Source organism: Erpetoichthys calabaricus, chromosome 3, assembly GCF_900747795.2.
Source record: "Erpetoichthys calabaricus chromosome 3, fErpCal1.3, whole genome shotgun sequence".
Classification (NCBI taxonomy): Eukaryota; Metazoa; Chordata; class Cladistia; order Polypteriformes; family Polypteridae; genus Erpetoichthys; species Erpetoichthys calabaricus.
This window is the reverse complement of record NC_041396.2, coordinates 31,566,833-31,587,190: the sequence shown is the minus strand read 5'-3', so window position 1 is coordinate 31,587,190 and position 20,358 is coordinate 31,566,833. Positions and strand designations below refer to the sequence as shown.

The 20,358-nt window shown below is 39.2% G+C and overlaps 1 protein-coding gene across 2 annotated transcripts in view; it reads left to right on the top strand.

Annotated features, from left to right (window-relative positions):
- celsr2 (cadherin, EGF LAG seven-pass G-type receptor 2) overlaps nucleotides 1-20,358 on the top strand; it is a 167,628-nt gene that overhangs the window by 101,677 nt on the left and 45,593 nt on the right. For both annotated transcript variants that reach the window (XM_028796553.2, XM_051924393.1), the window contains exons 3-6: nucleotides 1,430-1,652; nucleotides 12,658-12,773; nucleotides 13,280-13,368; nucleotides 18,744-18,901. In XM_028796553.2, coding sequence (XP_028652386.2) covers nucleotides 1,430-1,652; nucleotides 12,658-12,773; nucleotides 13,280-13,368; nucleotides 18,744-18,901 — 586 coding nt within the window. The remainder of the gene's footprint in view (nucleotides 1-1,429; nucleotides 1,653-12,657; nucleotides 12,774-13,279; nucleotides 13,369-18,743; nucleotides 18,902-20,358) is intronic.

Sequence of the window (20,358 nt, the reverse complement as noted above, 5' to 3'; positions counted from 1 at the left end):
TAGGCTTCATTAGGACAGGCACACACCTGTCTGTAGAAGTTGCCACAGCTGACAATATGGAGTGGAGCAAAAACCAAGCTATGAGGTCAAAGGAATTGCCTGCAGAGCTTAGAGACTGGATTGTGATGAGGCATAGATCTGGGGAATGCTACAAAAAAATTGTAGGGTTTTCAAGATCACTGTGGCCACCGTAATTCTTAAATGAAAGAGGTTTGGGACCACAACTTGTCCTAGAGCTGACCACTTGGCCAAACCGAGCATTCTGGGGAGAAGGGCCTCGATAACAGAAGTGACAAAGAACCTGATGGTTCCCCTTGCTGAGATGGGGAAACTTCTAGAAGGACAACCACCACTGCAACACTCAACTGATCTGGGCCTTATGAAGAGTGGCCAGATATAAGTCCCCTCCTCAGTAAAAGACATGTGGAAGCCTGCTTGGTGGTATGATGAAACCAAGTTTAATGTGATGAATGCAGGAAGCCGAGCACCGCTCATCACCTGTACAATGCCATTCTATCAGTAAGGCATGATGGCGACAGTAACATGCTGTGGGGTTTGGGAATGGCAGACTGGACCAGGTACGTAGAAAGCTTTACTGACCAAAATACAAAGATATCCTTAAGGAAAACCTGCTCTAGAGTGTTCTGGACCTGAGACTGGGCCATAGGTTCACCTTCCAACAAGGCAATGATTGAGCACAAAGCAAGGACAACACAGGAGTGGGTTAAGGACAATTCTGGAAATATCACTAAGTTCTGTAGCCAGAGCCAGTACTTTAACCCAATTGAACATCTCTGGAGAGACCTGAAAATAGCTGTCCACTGAGAGTCTCTTTCCAAACCTGACAGAGTTTGAGAGGATCTACAGAGAAAAATGGCAGAAAAATCCCAAAATCTAGGTGTGCAAAGCTTGATACGTCAGACCCAAGATGAAACCAGACCATAATTGCTGCCAAAGTGCTGAGTAAAAGATCTGAAAACTTGTTTCAGTGGAATATTTTCAGGTTATTTGTAGTAAATTTCCAAAAATGATTAAAATCCTGCTTTTGATTTGTCATTCAGGGGTATTGAGTGTTGCTTGATGAGGAAAAATTTGAATTTAAATGATTTAATCATAAGGCTGCAACATAAAATATGAAGACTTCCGGAATCCACTATACTATATTAACGATTCTGTTTCTTGTGGTTGCAGCCTGTCCTGTTAACTTGAGGTAGTGTGCAGTGAGACCACTTTGTGGCTCCATATTGGGCATTACTGTCTGCTGGTACACATTTAAGTGTGGTTTGAGGTCTAAGAATAGTCAGTTAGCAATGTCTACTGTACAGCAGGGTCTGCCAAGGATCAGTGATAGATGTTTTCTGTTTCATATTCTGCATTTAAATGTTTTACTTTTACACCTCTCTGATAATTTCTTTTTATCATTTTCCAGGGGAGCAGTGTGAAGTGAACTCTCGCTCAGGGCGCTGTACGATGGGAGTGTGCAAGAATGGTGGAACGTGCGTTAACCTGCTGGTGGGGGGCTTCAAATGTGATTGCCCTCCTGGGGAGTATGAGAAACCTTATTGCGAGATGACCACACGCAGCTTTCCAGCTCAGTCCTTTATCACCTTCAAAGGTCTACGTCAGCGGTTCCATTTCTCCATCTCTCTCACGTGAGTACAGTTACTTCTGTGTGTCTATGCCACCCTCAGTAGCATGGATCCTTTTATACTCATAGTGCTTTATAATTGCAGCACCCACAAACCTAAGCACCCATCTTACAACCTGACATTTTCATTGATTTACAGTTATAGACTTAATTTGCATACTTTTAGTGAAACATGGGCAGTCACAGTACACACCTGTGCCTGCCATTTGTGTAGTTTGAAATCCCCTGCGACTAAGGCTATGTCCATACTACTATATTTTCATTTAAAAAAAAAAGTATTTTTTAAATAAAAATGATCGCTGTCCACTGTCCATACTAGCGTTTTCACATTGTCTGCTAAAGTATTTCTGTGCACTCTAAAACAACAGAAAATGTAAATGACGTAGATATTTGCCTACAATGGACATGCACATCAGTGGAAAAATCCTTTAAGGGACCGTAATGCTGCCCACTATTTGATTTATTGAAAAACTGCAGTGACGGATAAATTATTTGCCTTTTATGCTTGTATACAACATTTTTAAGTGTACAAAGCACAATTTACATGCATACAGATAAGCAACATTTCCTCCCCCACACTATGCGACTCTTCAGTTCCACCCGGGGGGGTAAACGTTAACATTATTCAAAGTTATTGTCTGTCTGTATACCTGCATTGTTATCACTGTTTAATATTTTCTTTATCAGTATGCTGCTGCTGAAGTATGTGAATTTCCCCTTGGGATTAATAAAGTATTCATTCTATCTATCTATCTATCTATCTATCTATCTATCTATCTATCTATCTATCTATCTATCTATCTATCTATCTATCTATCTATCTATCTATCTATCTATCTATCTATCTATCTATCTATCTATCTATCTATCTATAACAAGTGCCATTGAAAGGAAATCCACAATGTCCGCTTTGTTGGAATATGAACATCGTAATGAACAGAATCCAATCAATGAAGGGGTACATAATAAGCACAAACAAACTGAATACTGTCTTTGTTTTTGGAAGTCTGTTTTTTCACACATATATATTCTAATGCAGAGCCTGCATTTTCAGAAGTACATGGCCCTGGAAAGCATTTTCAAAACTCTGTTTTCTGGGGTTAAACAGGCCAGGATAGTGTGGATAACAGGTGAAAATGGAGACCAATGCCTGAGTTTTTAAATGAAAATGTAGTAGTGTGGACGTAGACTAAGTCATAGTAGACTGTGACTAATCATGGATTTATCTTATGGGAGGTCTTGTGTGTGTGTGTAAGAGCTCACAACTAATGAGCACTCAAATGACATTTCAGTGCAGACAATGATATCTCAAGGAAAGCATAAAAACTGTTATTTTGTACTGTGCGAACAAAGAGGCTTGTCTGTCTGATGTCTCATGTTTTTTGGGTGACAACAGAACGGAAAAAGAAAGGCTTGACATTTCAGGCTAAACTCATAATACCTGGAAAGCATACATGAAAGCACCAGCTTTGTCAGGGAATATGTTCGTTGGGTGTCAGAATTTGGTGAGCTTGTGATGCTTTAGAATTTGAAATTGTGCTGAAATGTAATGAGGCAATCGTGTAATCCATTATCCCCTCTGATTCCTGGTCATGTGATTTGACATCCTCGAGGCAACAAGATTCAGGAATTGCTATTTTTAAGTTTGATGTGCTTTCTGACTTTAAGTCATGTAGTGTACAGTGATCCCTCGCTATATCGCGCTTCGTCTTTCGCGGCTTCACTCCATCGCGGATTTTAAATGTAAGCATATGTGAATATATATTGCGGATTTTTCACTGCTTCGCGGATGTCTGCGGTCTACAGTACATGTGCTTCCTCAGTTGATTTGCCCATTTGAATTCAAACAAGGGACGCATTTGAATTCAAACAAGGGACGCTATTGGCGGATGGCTGAGAAGCTACCCAATCAGAGCCTTCGGTTAAGTTCCTGTGTGCTGCTGATTGGCTCAGCGACGAAGTGCTGCATTAACCAGGAAGTCTAATCTCACTCATTCAACATTAACGCACGTTACTGCTACTGCTGCAGGATCCGTGTCCAAGCGCCAACAGAAGATGCAAATGATTGCAGAAAAGGTAAAAGTTTTGGATATGTTGAAGGAAGGAAACAGCTACACCGCTGCAGGACACCATTACAGCATCAATGAGTCCACGATTCTTTTTATTTAAAAAGGAGGAAAAGCATATAAGATCTACGGCTGCAGTGTCCTTTAACCAGGGTGCAAAACGAGTTGCAAGTGGACGTGATAAGGCAATAGTCTGGATGGAATCTGCTTTAGGGATTTGGATTGAAGAGTGATGGAAGAAGTACAACGGTGGTGCTAAACAGTCGCCTGAAGACGTTTCTTTAGAAGAGCTGTAACGCTATCCTTTGTAGTGCAGTAAAATTAAACTCATCGTTATCGGACAAGTCGTCGTCGTCATTGTTGGTGAGTAACCATAATTAATTATTTACGTTCAGTACTTATTACATGTACATAGTTTAGTGTCACTGTATACAATTTTTCTTGCATTGTACGTATTTATTGCTGGTGGTCTGTCTGTCGTAATGGCTGTAACATATGTGATATCGGAGACGCTCTTTATCTTTAAAATAATATTTAGGTTTTACTGTATGTAAACTGTGTTTACATACATAATTTCAACGAATCTTACCTAATATCTAAGAGAATAGAAAGGGTTTATGCTGTATAATTGTGTGTGAAATGTTTATAATAGTGTGGGAGAGTTTATAAGGGCTTAAAATATATAAAAATAACCACATGAACATATGGTTTCTACTTCGCGGATTTTCTTATTTCGTGGGTGGCTCTGGAACGCAACCCCCGCGATGGAGGAGGGATTACTGTACTGCCAGTTACAGAGCTAGAGAGTATGACTGTTTTAATTTTTTTTTACCTTTGAATCACAGGCAGGTTATTAGACTTACTCTGAGACACATAATGAATCTAAGATAGGGATTGAATTGACATCCTTCGAATCTGTAATATAACACATTAGCCACTTGGTCGCACTTCTTTTAAGAGTATTTCTTATGAACATATAAACCACACAAGTATCTTTTTTTCCTCTGCATTTGGGCCGACACCACCTTCCTGGGGAATCCTCTTTGTATGCGAGCTGTAGCATGTCTTCCCCTGTGGAATTTTGCTTTTCTATTCTTTAATAAAAAAAAAAAAAAAAAAAAGTAATCCAATCCTTTATCAAACACTCCCGCTCGTCAATTTTAATCATAATCTTCAAATGTATGTGTTTGTGCAGTTCACAATGCCTGCAGTGATGATTAGGGCGTGCACCAACTGACAGGGAGGCCACAGTTTAGCACAGATTTGCTTTTATTTTATTAAGCAGCTTGCTTTAAACACCAGTTGGTTGCTTAATTTGTTCTGCGTTGATGTGGTATAGTAACAGAAGATTGGACGACTTCTTTTCTTAAAAATTTCTGTTTTGGGTGGCACATTCAGAACAGCAAGCACCCAAATGACAATTATTCCTGTCTTTTGACTCTTTAAGACCACAAGCTTAGATCTAAGGAGCACAATCCTCTATGTTTCACACCAAGTCACAGAGTTTTAATAGTATTCTACATTCTTTATGCTCTGAAATCCAGGGCTGTGGAGTCAGAGACAATTTTGGGTTCCTGGAGTTAGGGTCTGAGTTGTCAAAAATGTACCGACTCCTAATAAATTAAAATTGAATTGAAAAAAAAAATACCACAAGTTCAGATGTCCCATTTCACAAACAGTAGTCATAATTAAGTACTTCTCTGATGTAAGAATAAAGCCCAGTGCATAGTTGTGTTACTACTAGTTTGAAGTTCAGCTGAGCTATTATACAACCTGACATTCACATATTGTAATCTGGATTATGGTACATTACAAAAAGTGTTTTCATTTTATTTCAGATATAATGTGTTTAACAAGTTCATTTGAGTAAACAAGTGTAATGATGTAGGTGTGTGCTATGGCCTGATGTGTGTTCAGCGGTTCTTGTCTTTTGTTTAAACTGGCCAATATGGTAGAGAGACCGCTTCCTAGCCAGTAGTTCTGTGGTTAAATGATGTGTATGTTGTCTTCCTTTAATCAACATGGAAAATACATTAGAATATTAAATACAGAGGAATCGGGGAGTCGGAGTCAGAAGTACCAGAAACTAAGAAGTCAGAGTCGAAGGATTTGTCTACCAACTCCACAGCCCTGCTGAAATCTTTCATTTTTTTCGTTTTGAATTTGTGAGATGTCACTATTTTTTTTACTTTTGCATCTGTTTAACCTGATGTTTTGAGATTCCATTATTCTTCAGATTGTGGAGGATATCTTGATCATTTAGTCTGTGATTTTAACTGAAGAATGCAAGTCTTGTGAAATGCTAGTATCCTGAAGCCGTTATTGCCTGGACTGTGAACCTCTGTTAGTGGTAGCATCCTGAAACTCAGTCACCAACTATCAAAATTCTTTTTTTTTTTGGTGTCACCCTACATTTTACCACCTTCTAGTTTCATGCTGTGAAAAGTCAAGAGCACGTCAAGCCAGGTCCATATTTGAGGTAATTAATTAGAAGATTTATGTATAGCCAACTTATTGATTCCTGCAGTCTGCTAGCATTGTGATTTAGTCACAGATGTCCAACTAACCACCTTGCCAAGAAATTGCTTATTGTGTAATATTGTGCATTCACAAGGTAAACACATGGCCTCTATATAAGCAGCAGTTAAATTATAGGTCTTGTCTGTGAGCCCAAGTCACTCGATTTAGCTCTCTGACACAAAAGCAAGCTAAACGCTTTCTAATGGCAGGGTAGGCACTATTGTGCCGCTGCCTTGACAGGCAGTGCTTCTTCAGCTCATAGGAGATAATGACCTGCTTCTTGACAAGACCCTGTGTGAAGTGGGGGGAGGTGTCACTCCCTTCCAGCCCCCAGCCTCCTTTTTCTCTCTTTTTTCTCTATCCTTACTGTTGCCAACACCTCCGGCTGTGTTCTCTTGCCCTGGAGTCCTGGAGTTGATTCATTTTATTGTTTAGTGAGTTCTACTGTGAAAAAATTAATGTTTCAGGGTTAAAGAGGTCTTTTAAAAAGTTCTTTGACAGACATATTGTAGCAGGAGCATGGTATTTAGGCTCACATTTGCAGTAGTTAGTTCCTCCCATCCACCAAGCAGCTGTCAATTTTAATTTGGCAAACCGCAATCTTTTTTGTATTTACAGTAATAATAAGACTAAGAGTAGGAATAATAAGAAAACATCTTCTTGTATAGCAGCAAAGTCTTTGATCTACTATTTAAATGTACATTCTCATATGTGTATGTACATTCTCAAACCTGCTTGTTTTATTGCAGAAATGTGTTTACAAAAGGCACATTAACCACTAAGGTTCTTTTTATATTGGTACACACGTTAATTTTGGAAATGCCTAAATTATTAGCTTTGATTTAAATGTAAACCCCGCAATACTTATCTTTTTAACATTCACTTGTCAGTCATTCTCATCACAGACACTGCCATAGTGCACCTGATAACCTCAAATACAACACAAGAACACTTTAATAATGGCCAAGGCAGGCTACCTCATCTTCAATACCTTCGCAAAGGCCAGACGTCACTCTGTTCTGGGTAGCTGCACTCCTGCTGGGATGCCTGTATCCTTCAGCACCCAAATTGTTACCCGTGAAAGTGCTCCTCAAACTACAGTACCTTAATAAAGGCCAAGAGCTACAACAGGGTCCACACTTGTGCTGCGGTGCATATGTGTGGCTCTGTGCTACCAGATGATTACCTTTAAAATGGCTGCACGAATACTCTAAACAAAGGGCTGGAGAACCTCTAGCCAGAATCCCTATATAGTTTAGCTCTGGGAATGCTACCTCTGAAAGATATACAAATAACGCAACACTCAAACAAGCTCTACTCAAACCTGAAGACATACGACAAGATATATGACACACCTGAATAACCACAGCAGGACAGATCATCAGTAAATAAGGCAGTTTCAATGAGATGATACTCAAACTTTATTTCAGTCAGTACATTTATCTGCAGAGAGAATAGGCATCAGATATTAGAAATCAGAATTTGAAAAAATATACAACCTGAACAAGAGAGAGATGACTGTGTAAATTTAAAGAGTCCATTCTTCTTAATCCAACTAAAGTATTATTTAAAAGTCTGCATCATGGTGCTGCTTTTCTCCTCTGCTCTGTTGGGGCGCATTTTCATTTTGTACGAGGCTCTGTACTTTTGTCCCCTGACAGCATGAACTTTCATTGTGTCTTCAAACTTATCTACGCCATCTCTCAATTATACTTACAATGCGCTTCACATTTCTCTTATCAAAAAGCCATATGTCATTTGCCTTTCTCAAAAGCTGTATGGTTTCTGTGTCAAGGCCAATAGAGGTGCATTCTTTTATCATATGGATTGATGGCTATTTTAAGTAAGTGTTTTCAGTTTAAAATCAGATGACTAAGAATTTACTCTGGTTTTGCCACCTGTCAAAGAAATTAATTTAAGGTGATTATGAAACGTGTTAACAAGAAAGTCCTAAGCCCATATTTCTCATCTTCTTTCAAGCATATACTCACTGGTTAGTTTATCTGAACTTAAACATACACTGTATATTCTAAAACTACACTCACACACATATATATAACTGCATCTAGAGTGTAACACTCTTTCAAAACTCATTGCTATTCAAGACAATTTGTTTAGCTGAATGTTCAAAAGAACAACTAATCTGTCTTCTTTTCAAAAGTGGTCTCAAAATTGGCCCACAATGTCTTCCAGAATCTTGGCATCTCTTGCTGGCCCTTTTCCCCATGTGGCCCATCCTGTCTGTCACATTTAGGAAATCAGCTTTTGCAGCTTCTCCCTCCATCTCCTGACAGCACAGTATCATATGAGTCATTAGTCCTATGTATGCATTTTGCTTCTGACAACCTTCAGCTAAACTTACCTATAGTCTTGGTCTCACAGTTTATTCACCTGAAAGCTACATCTTACCTAATAATCCTAAACTAAAAACAGACAAATTAAATATGATTCTTATTTAACAAACTTAAAAAACTCCAGAATCTCAACAGCTCTGGGAAGGAACAATGCCTAGACAGGGCATCACTCCACGGCAGAGCATACTCACCCATGCAGGCCCAGTTTCAAATCACCAACTATCATAGCCTGAAGATATTTGTAATGTGAGGAGAGCCGAAAGAGGACCCAGAAGAAACTGCACGTAGACAATGACAAGATGTAGAATTTGTACCAAATGACTCTGGTAGCAGCACTAACTACCGTGGCACTATGCCACTGTTGTTTGTATTTAATTGTAAAAACTTTGGAACAGAGCCCAACAGAGTAATTCCACTTTAAACTGCATTAAATCCTCTTGCAGATGCTCAGGAATGTTTAGTGAGTGCCGGGCCAAACTTGGCAGATTCCTCTTTATTTACAAGAACTCTAAGCTACTAGCATGGAGAGGACATACAATTTCATTATTATAATAGCCTACATTGTACCACCATGCACCTATATCACCAACCATCAATAACCTAATCCTGGAAAACAGACAGTTAAGCCAGATCAGCGTAAAATGGCTTCCTGTCAGCTGTAGTAAAAAGCAATACAAGTATAATGAAAGAAAACAAATGGAAGCAAACCAGAATGTTCGGTATCAGTAAAGTGTATACAATGGAAAAGTTGTGTTTTATAAGTTAATTGTCAAATCTAAATCACCCTTTTTGAGTTAGAGTGATTGGCATTTGAGTTTGCCCTACACTGGTTTGGTGCCTCAGCCAGGCATGGCTCCTTCTTAGTGCTTAATAGCAACAGGGCAGGATCTAATACAGTAATCTGGAGTTTAAACAAAGTGACTTTTGAAAGTAAAGGAATTGACAATAAATGAGAATATCAACTGATAGTAGAATATAAGTTGTTACAGTTCGTTAAAAAAAACAACCTTAAAGACAAATTCTGGGCAAACATAGACACAGAGACTATTAACTTCGGCCACCACAGTAATGTTGTACTCCAAGGGAGAACATACATGGAAATGCAGGTGTTTATTACCTGCTGGGCATTGCTTATGAAGCTGGGAGCCACCCTTCCCTGATGTTTTGCCCCTTTAATCCTGAAACTCCTCTGGTTGGTGGCATGGGAGCAAGGAAGTGTCCTTACCACTCCCTACAGCCAGCCCTAACATCCTTGTTCTCCCTGTTTTGCTTCATTTCTTGTAAGCCAAAGCCAGATACTCCCTTGCTCTGCCTCCTGTGCCAGTTGCTTGACCACTTTCTTTATGCCTAGAACCTGAAGTTCTGACAGCCTTTGGAAATCCTTGGGTGGATGTTCCAATGAAGCCACTGCAGTTGTCTTCTACAGAGTAGGTTGCTGTCTTCCATCTTGCTTTTGTGCCCGCCTCTGCCATGTCTTCATACATCTCCCTCTTTATCTCAAAGGCTTCCTCCATTCCGTCCTCACACAGGACAGTGATCTCAGCCATGATCATCATCCTGGAAAGGAGAGACCACAAAATAATATCTGGGCAGAGGGGAGTTGTGGTCATTTCGAGTGGGAACTTCAGCTGCATGTCCTGGTTGGCTGTCGGGTTCCATTCACTTCCTCTGGCTGATGTTCCATGTACCTTCATCCTGCATGACAAAGTAGATCAACCGTTATGATGTTATGGGACTTGCGCTGTTCATTTCCTTCATGTGTTAGTCCAAGTCCTCTGTGAATTTCTGAAAAACCTGGTCATGGTGGCATTGCACATTTCTGTGACTTGGGAAAGTGTCATAAGTGGACCTAATGAAGAAGCCTTGTCTTGCCTGTGAGATCTTCCACATATCGACCTACATTTTGATCCCTTTGGACATAGCTTCCCAATTTGTCTAGCATCCTTGTTAAGGATGACTCACTCCCTTGAAACTGTATCACTTTTCTTCCAACCTGGTCATTGTGTCTTTACACCATATACTTGGCATTATTCCCAAACCACATCTGGCTCTACCTATCTGGCTCTAGTTTACCTGACTATCTTTTGATGTTTTATTATTAGCAAGAAGACAGAGAAATAAAAAAACATCTTTCTGTCCTTTCCTAAATAGCAAGAAATTTGTGACAAAAGCAAAACTTCTCCTCAGCTTGATAGTAACATTCTTAGTGTTACATTGTGTGTTCAGATCCAATCTATGTGCAGTTTGCTCATTCTGTCCTTAGTGAATTCCTCCAGCATGCCAAGGCATACTATTTAGATTGACTGGCAACTCTAAATTGGCTTGGTAAGAATGAATGTACAATATGATAAACTGGCACCTCTTTCAGGGTTGATTCTTGCCTTTTATCTAATACTGCCTGGTTCTTCTGTTTGAGAACCTGTATTGGATAAACAGATTCATAAAATAGATAGATGGATAATCAAACAAATGCTTAAACACTGTTAGATGAAAACAAAGCTATTTACCAAGAGGGGCAGTATGTGTTTGCCTTCTAAAGGGTTAGAGATAGCATGTCTTGTAGATGCTCTACAGAAACACACGAAAATGTCCTCATATATTCAAGGGCAAAGTTGTCACCAAAAAGAACCTTGATGTTGACCTCTTTATTTATTTCTACTCATTACTTTTTCAAGTATTGAGTTTGAAATTTCATAGCATTCTGACATGCTTGTAGTTCTAGTAGTCCTTTGATCCTCATATTTTTCCTTCTGTATGTATCTTCAGATATCACAAATTTAGTATAAAGCACATTGTATTCCTATTCTAGGGCAGTTATTATTTTATTATTTTATCTCCTTGATGTGAGTTCTAAGCAGGTACTTACCCTCTTCCAGGTCAGCCCAAATTACTTAGATTTGTTTTCTGCATGGTTTCGTTGATTTTTTTTTCTAAATTTTCTTTCAACTTAACATTGAGATTGTTTCTTGAACTTGCCTCCAGATCCTTCATATTCTGGCTCAGTATGTCTATTTTGCCATGTATATCCACCCTGAGTTTGATCATTAATGACCTCAGCTCGGTAACCTCGTTAGTGCCTTGGTACCATCTTCCCTGCTGTGCCCATTGTGCTTTGATGGTGTTATATAACCATACCATGTAGAGGTTGTTGAAGTATAGGGGGTGTTTGTAATGGTTGCTGGAGGAGACGAGGCCCCCTACCCGGTTTCGGTTTACAACTCGAAAGAGACATGTCTCCAATATCAGCCTTACTCCAAGAGTCACTGGAGGGATTCTTCACTGGGAAATCTGGGCTGATCAGGGCCTTTGTCTCTCTCCTCAACCTCAATCTGTGGCAGGTTGCATCATGAGCTTGACTGTCAACTTGAGGCCAGCTTAGACTTAAGATGCATTTTTGAATGTTTATTCACTTTTTTTGGATTCTTTCTCTCCCTTTGATGTCATCTTTGTATTGCTCATATTTTTAATAATAATAATTCATTACATTTATATAGCGCTTTTAGGGTCAGTTCAGCTTAACTTAGCAAAATTCAGGATATCTTAAATCTAGAAAAAACAAAAGAAAATAAACACTGCTCCTGGCAGAACACCATCTCAGATGTCCATCTTACTCAAACTCATAAAACCACGGAATGGATGGAGTAGAATAGCAGGCTTGCTTCTGTATATATCAGAATGTAAAGTGTTTTCCCTTTTATATTCATGTGTTCTTTGACTCTGTAGGAAAACATTGCAAGACTACTTAAGACAACAGTTTTAGCGAGTTTTACTGCAGCCTTTCAAAGTTTTGCATTCAATTTTAGGATATAGCTAAATAGGAAGTGATTTAAATGTCAAAAATCATGAAGGTATTGCTGAGGATGTGTGGGAAGGTTGCTCACCCTAACAGAGCTACAGAACATTTTCTTACCGTGTATGGTTGAGGCTGAAATGGCAGCATGTAGGAATCTGTCTGGTTTGTTTGGAGTGGGAATATTGGAAGCACATGGTTTACTCCAACCTCATTAGCCATACAAAAGGCTTCTAATCAGCACATTAAAGTAAAAAGGTATCTTTTTATTTCCAATAGATTTGCAACAAAAGAGCGAAGTGGCCTGCTGCTGTACAATGGACGCTTCAATGAAAAGCATGATTTCATTGCTTTGGAAATAATCAATGAGCAGGTCCAGTTAACCTTCTCAGCAGGTATGTGTGCTGATTCCCTGATTCTTCCACTGCTAAACTACTATCATTTACTGTATCCTGTGTGCAAATATATTAGTTTTCCTAAAAAAAAAATTAGAAGTCAAGTAAAATGACACCTTTTATTGGCTAACTGAACAGATTACAATATGCAAGCATTCAAAGCTTGTCTCCAATATGTCTGATTATAGTCTACCTGAAGGAGGGGTCTGAGCTGCTTCGAAAGCTTCCATATTGTAATCTGTTCAATGAAAGGTATAATTTTGCTTGACTTCTCATTGCATCCATAATGGCTAGCACAGTACAATACTCTACTACTGTGATAAACAATAGAAAATGAATGACATACAGTATGTCCAGTGCAAAGAATCATGTGAAAAATTTGCCGCTCAGCCTATTCTCAGGGCTTCCTCTTAGTGATGAGTAGAACAAGTGGTCCTGCTCAGCATGCTGATGAGCCATGGATTCTCATTCAGAACATTACAAACTTGGTCTCTGTCTCATTGCAGGAGAATCAACAACAACTGTATCTCCATTCATACCTGGAGGCGTCAGTGATGGCCAGTGGCACGTTGTTCAACTGCAATACTATAACAAGGTGGGTGAAATCTGCCAGTGAATATTTATTTTTAATTTTGGATTTGCACATTTTTGTTGCAGGTAGACCTTATCAGCATTAAGAATTAAAATACTATTTCTGCCTTACTATACAGAATAATTAGCTTAACCATAATATGTCAAAATTCAGTGTCACTGAAGGTTGTGTACCACTGAACTCTAAATTAAGTAGTGTGGTAGAGACACTGTAGTTTGGCTAGCTCTCTGACGAGAAGGGTATATTTGTAGTGCAGCTTCTGAAGTTAAATGGCAAAGCTCACGCATGTTAGAATGTAGCATATAGAGTTACCACCATCCAGTCATATGTTGGCTAGACTTGTTCCCCAAGACTGCATAGTTCACATATAGTGAGGTGCACAAGGGTAAAAAACTCTGAATTACACTTCAGAGACAAAGCCAGATGTGAGATGAGTAAAAATAGGATAGACTGTTGTGCAGTTAAAGGAATACTCTAACCCAGAATTATATTTTTATATGTTCCATACCCTGTGTAGTTTGTACTGATTGCTGAGAAAAAATGTTAATCTTATGTTTTCATGCAGAATGGAAAGTTTATGATATAACAAAACCCAATGGTGACCAATGCAATACAATGGGAAACAATGGCAAAAAGGTGCATGGGAAAACAAAGAAAATCTCAACGTTGCTTGTGTTGCATGTGTCACATATCAATTGTCCATCTGTATGCTCAAAATGTGCAAAACACATCCATTTTTTGCTAAAATATTGTTCAATGCATGTTTCTGGAAAAATCACACTTTTGAGTTGAAGACAGGACTCTTGACTAATGAATGAGGGTGAGAGGCAATTCACAACTTGCTGTGGACTAAAGAGGAGAACTGAAAAAGCTTAAGCCTCCATTTTCTTCTGCATATTTTCGGATTGATAATAAAATATTCTGTACCTGGAGCAAATTTATGACCCCCCCATATTATATTTTTAAACTGTATTGGTTGAAGGTATAATTGTTTTGGGTGCTGTCCTCGGAAGTCACACTATTTTATGTATTGTAGGACATTCTTTTTTATCATGGTTCTAGAGAGTGACAAAGAGTTGGACAAGCTATAATAATTTCATTGTATTCTGTAATTATGACAATAACACAAACTAACTCAGACAAACTTGGGGTGATATGGAAAAAGCAAATAAAAATGGAAAGCAATGATTAATAAATGACAGAAAATGATTTTTGACCTGAAAACAGCGTAACAGCCCATTGTTTGATGTTATAACTAATAAAGTTTATTGTTTTTTCAAAGTAAACACTTACTTAGATGTTGATACTTCCAACATATTTCAAGAAAAGTTTGGACAGTAAAGAATTCACAATTTTGTAACGTTGCCATTCCTTCTCACAACATTTAAAAAAAATCATGTTTAGGTAGTTAAAGATGCCAATGTATTGAGTGTTTCTGGTGTAATATTGTCTCATTTTACTTGAAAATAAGTCTTTAGGAGTGTAACAGTATGGGGTCTTCGCTGTCACATATTGCATTTCAAAATGTGTCACACACTGTCAATTGGGGACAAGTCAGGATTGCAGGCAGGCCAGTCAGTCTTTTCCTGTGTTGTCATTTGTAATCTGTGCAGAATGTTGTTTTGCATTGTCTTGTTGAAATATGCAGAGGCTTCCAAGGAAGAGATGTCATCTTGAAGGGGGCATATGTTGCTCCAAAATCTGTATGTACTTTTTGGCATTAATGGTGTCTTCACGGGAGTACATGTTGCCCTTGCCCAGGGCTCTGGCACAGCCCCATAGGACGATCAGAGGCGCTGTCTGCTAGACTTGTAGCTAGTTACAGTTGATGGTCCTATTCCTCTGTGGTCTGGAGGACACAACATGCATCTCTTCTAAAAAAAGACCTGAAATATTGATTTGTCCAACCACAATACATGTTTCCACAGTGTGAAGGTCAATCCCAGATGCCTTCAAGGCCAGAGAAGTCAACAGCACTTTTGGACACTGTTAACATATGCCTTTCTTTTTGCACAGTACAATTGCCCTTCAACCCATGTAGTTATATCACTTATTGATGAATGACGATTCTTGATGCAGTGTGATCTCAGGGATCGGAGAGTTGGGGCAGTCAGCTTAGGCTTGAGCCTTTGCCCTTTATACACCGAAATTTCTTGACTCCTATAAACTACTATGCACTGTTGAGGATGAAATGCCCAAATCCCTTCCGACATATCTTTGAGAAGCATCATTTTTTAATGATTTTCTCATGTATTTGTCGGGGAATCGCTTATCCTTGGCCCATCTTTACTCATAAAGGTCTAGACCTTTGTAGGATGCAGCTTTTATACCAAAGCATGATTACAATCACCTGTTGAACATCATCTGTTTCTACTCGCACCATTATTTTCTTTTTTAACTCTTTATTGGCTCTAAATTGCCTCATCACAACTTTTTTTGAACATGCTTTAAGCCCTCAATGGCAGAAATGGATGTGCATTTACGAAAAAATGAAAATACACATCTTTACACTATTTGCGATGGATTACAATTGAAAGTGAATATTGAAATCACTGCTTTCTGTTTTTATCTTCATTTTCCATTTCATCACAACTTTATCCAAGCTGGGGATGTACTATTAATACAGCTACATTATTACTACTGTATTAAATGTATGCTTTCCCAAGACTGGATAATTTATAAAAGACATTATTGAAATGGACACTGCAGGTGAGGAATTTAAATTCCACTTTGTGACACATTATGCTGGTAGGCTTCTAGCCAGTGGAAAAAATTTAAGGCCTTACTGACTTCTTAGAATTGAGCTGCAAGGTATATTAAGTTATACTTTAATCTTGGTTGATGTTAGCTATGTGCTGTCTGCACTGTGAGCCAGTATTGAAATTTCTCAACAAAAGCAGGTTTTAAATGCGGTATCTTTATTTCCAGTCACCCGTGTTTTGCAGTTCCCTAATCAAGGACAAGGGTTACAGTACATAACTGGAAAGTGGGCAGTATCAAGGGCCCAAATATTTGCTTTCTCACAGCTCCTTCACTTCACTGAAACCTGTAGGCACAGTTTCCTTACAATGTGTCATATTATTGTCACTTTTGTATTTATCTAATATATTTATCTATTAGATATTATTTATCTATTGTCTCTTTATGACCTGTCACACATATTTTACAGTTACCTCATCCAGACCAAAGGTTAATGTATTCTGCCAGTAAAGCGGGAGCCAAATATTTGCTTTAATGCTCCTACTTCACTTCAGCATAGCCTGTAGGCAGATGGTTGCCTTAAAGGAATTTGTCACTTCAGAATGAGCCAGTTTTCAAAGTTGCCATTCTTGCTATTACAACTGTTTCATTTTTAATTAGTGCTCAAAAGCAATCCAGACTAGTGATTTCCAGCTAGAACTTCATTAATTATGAAGCAGAATGTGGCCTGCGCACACATGTGTACATCTGCATAACTTTGTTCCTCTGGGATTATTACAAAATATTAATTCATGACAACAGTGGCCAGATAAAAATACTTAGTTTTCTAACTAATTATTGTCGACTCTATAACGAGAGAGCTAAATGCCTATGAGTAAGCAGCAATTCAGAAAACTGAGAATCACATCTTTTTTGGTAGTGGAGTGATGGAGAGATATCTGTCTGTCTGAAGAAAGTGAGAGCATTGCAGCAGAAGCTTGCCTGAGGCAGGTGATAGCATCACTACTGGAGGAATGCTGTGACAGTCTGTGTGACAGCAACATTGATTGATTGATAGTTACCGGTAGATATCAGAAAGGCACTATTAGATAGATAGATAGATAGATAGATAGATAGATAGATAGATAGATAGATAGATAGATAGATAGATAGATAGATAGATAGATAGATAGATAGATAGATAGATAGATAGATAGATAGATAGATAGATAGATAGATAGATCGTTAGACTTTCCACATTGATAGGCGGGAATGAAAATTGATAGCTAGGGCCCTGGGCTGCTGCCTGATGTATTTATTTTCCCTGATTGTGTTTTATGATTTCCTCATCATTTTTTATTCTGCGCTTGCATTATTATGTGATAAAAAGTGCCCTTTTGGTCTTTCCTGGGTTTATGGTCCTTATTTTGAATTCGCATACAGCTAAGAACACTCCAAGCCACATAAATTAATATAATAAAGGGTGTTGTACTGTTTAAGGGTGCTGATGTAAGTAAGGTATGTCTGGACAATACTGCAGAAGTAGCTCTTCTAACAGTCTGAGGGCTCATCCACTTTCTGAAAAGGAAACTAAAGCACGGACATTTTGGAGATCTTTAAACCTTTCCCACCTCTTGGGTGGGAATTGAGTAAGAAGACAGTCCAGTTATCTGAGTCATACTGAATGAAAACAAAGCCTGTATTAGAAAGGGGACTGTCTCACAATGTGAACTATCTTGGAACTGTCTGAGGAAAGTAACACCTCATCTGTTTGAAGTCTCATTTTGTCAGATGGAGCTTATTTGAGAAAAAATCACTCTGAGGATTTTGAGTGTGGTATCCCCTGTGACACATCTGCTAGAATCCATTTCCAGTATGTGCCTTGAATGATTTATATTACTTATTGGCTACCTTTTATCATGGCTAGATGTACCTAATATGCTGAAAAGTAGTGCTATCAAGCCAACAGATTGTTTCTTCTTTGCCCCTCTATGATTGTAACGAATCTAACTTGGCTGGGCTGTGAACTGTCTGGCCGTGGGGCTTTGACAGCCAAGGTCTTTTCATAGTGAGTGATGTGCCCCACAAAGTCGCTTCCTCTCATCGCATGAGAGCCTCAGAAAGTCAGCACAGTTCCAAGCTGGGACCCTGGCATAGCTCAAAAGAGCTGATTTCTGGAGGTCCTTGTTGCCATGGAGCTCTGGCAGTAAATAATGGCCAGTTTTCTTTCTTGTATCACTGGCTGTCAGTCTGCCTTTATTAAAATACTCTCCTGTTTGCCAACTCAGTCCTTCTAAATATGCTTGCTTTCTTTTGCCGACTTGAATTTAATCCTGTGCAAATATGTAATCTTCAGTCAGCACTGTCACAATTAGCATTTTGTAAGCAGGCCAGCATCTGTATGCCTGTTGGAGCTGGACATGGTCCTTCATTTTGAATGACAGGGATGGACTGTCTGATAACTCTTTGTTCGCTTGCTCAGTTCTGGAAAGCAGAATAGCTCTGTCTGGCATGCAGTGTGAGACGCAGTGCAGCATTGCACTCTGGAAGTCACAGTTTAACAAGATGCAGTCTTTTAGATCATCTGTCACCTGTTACTACCCTTTGTGTTTACAGTGGGACAATGTGTTTACCTGTTCATCATTTTTACTGTTTTCAAGTTTACGTATTTTCCTTTTTCTTCTTTTTGTGTCTAATAGCCAATCATTGGGAAGTCTGGCATCCCCCAAGGTCCCTCTGATCAGAAGGTTGCTGTGGTGACAGTGGATGACTGTGACACATCCGTGGCACTCCGATTTGGCCACATCCTTGGGAATTACACCTGTTCTGCCCAGGGGATGCAGTCTGGATCAAAGAAGTAAGCTTGTCCGTACTGTCCATCATTCTTGAGCTGGGCTTTCTTCACGACTTAATGGGTGCAGCACTTAGCATGTTTAGTATTTTCTCCCTAGTTCCCTTGCATTGCCTTCAGAAAAATACTCCTAAAAGAGTAACCAATTCAGGAATAACCTCTGTGGTGTATGGGTTAGGCACTGAAGTTTAAACAACAAGGCTGTGTGTTCAGTCATTGTCTTTGTGTCACTTTGTGACCCTGAACAAGTCACTTAACTTGCCTGTGTTCCAGCTGTAAAAGAATATATTAAAAGTCTATTTTGAACTTGTTAATTCCCAAATATTAAACAATTTACATTTTTTGTAATCGGTTTTTTGAAATATAAAACAAACATTTAAGGGGTAATATATACCATTCTGACAGAATTTACAATAAAATAAAATCCCATGCTCAGTGACCACTCTCCACCCTTCCATCCCACTATCCTATTAACCCCATAACACAACGCAACTCAACCCAACCCTACTTTAAAAATGAATAGCAGCAACAAAAGAATAAAGGAGCCCATGAGGACCAGCAAGTGAGGGAACAGCACAGCATTGACCCCATTAAAGAGAAGAAGAGCTAAAGATTAGTTACGGCCAGGACATGGGTGCATCCATGTTTGTACCTGATGTACCATATCTGTCCATTTATCAATATAAGAGCCACCAGATGCCCCATTGATCCTCACCGCTGACAACTCCCAAAGAATCAGATTAAGAAAGGAAGACTTCGAGACACAAAGGAAAAAGAATCAATAGATTTTCAGCAAGAGCAATTTTGCCAGCAGTTGCCCTTAACATAATTAGCCTCTGATGGATAATACATTAATGAAGTGAGGAAAAGTCTAGAAGTAGGAACGTGTGCGGAAGCAAGAGACGGTCTAGGTTGGCTCCGTGCTCCCTTTTGTATTCCTGTGAGCCTCTTGAACTTTGATCGTCAATAGTCATAACTGAGATGAGGCAGGCAAATGAGGACACACACATGCAGCAAGGGGTAGGTCCTTTCATTAAAATCAAAAGAAACCAAACAGTATTCAAAACAGTGCAGTGCAATTATTCTCTCCATAAATAAATAATCAGTAAATAATTTAATGAAAGTTCAAGTGAAAAATTTGGAGGTTAAAATCAGTTTAAATAAATAATCCAATAAAAGCAACGATAAAATCCCTTATGAGCCCCAATGCTTCCTTCTAAAATCTGGCCCACCAACAGGTGCAGTCAACCACTGTATCCTGGCTCAGGTCTCAATTTGCCTGGGCCCTCGGCAACTGTGGGGCACCGCGCCAAGCCGCACATGTCTTCTGCCACCTGTCCCTCTGCATCTGTGGGAGACACCACTTATCAGGCCGCTCATACTCCCAGGCGATCACTCATCAGGAGCGCCCCTTCTTCATCCCCAGGCTATTTGTCCTGAAGCTCCGCTCCTGGCCACCTCTC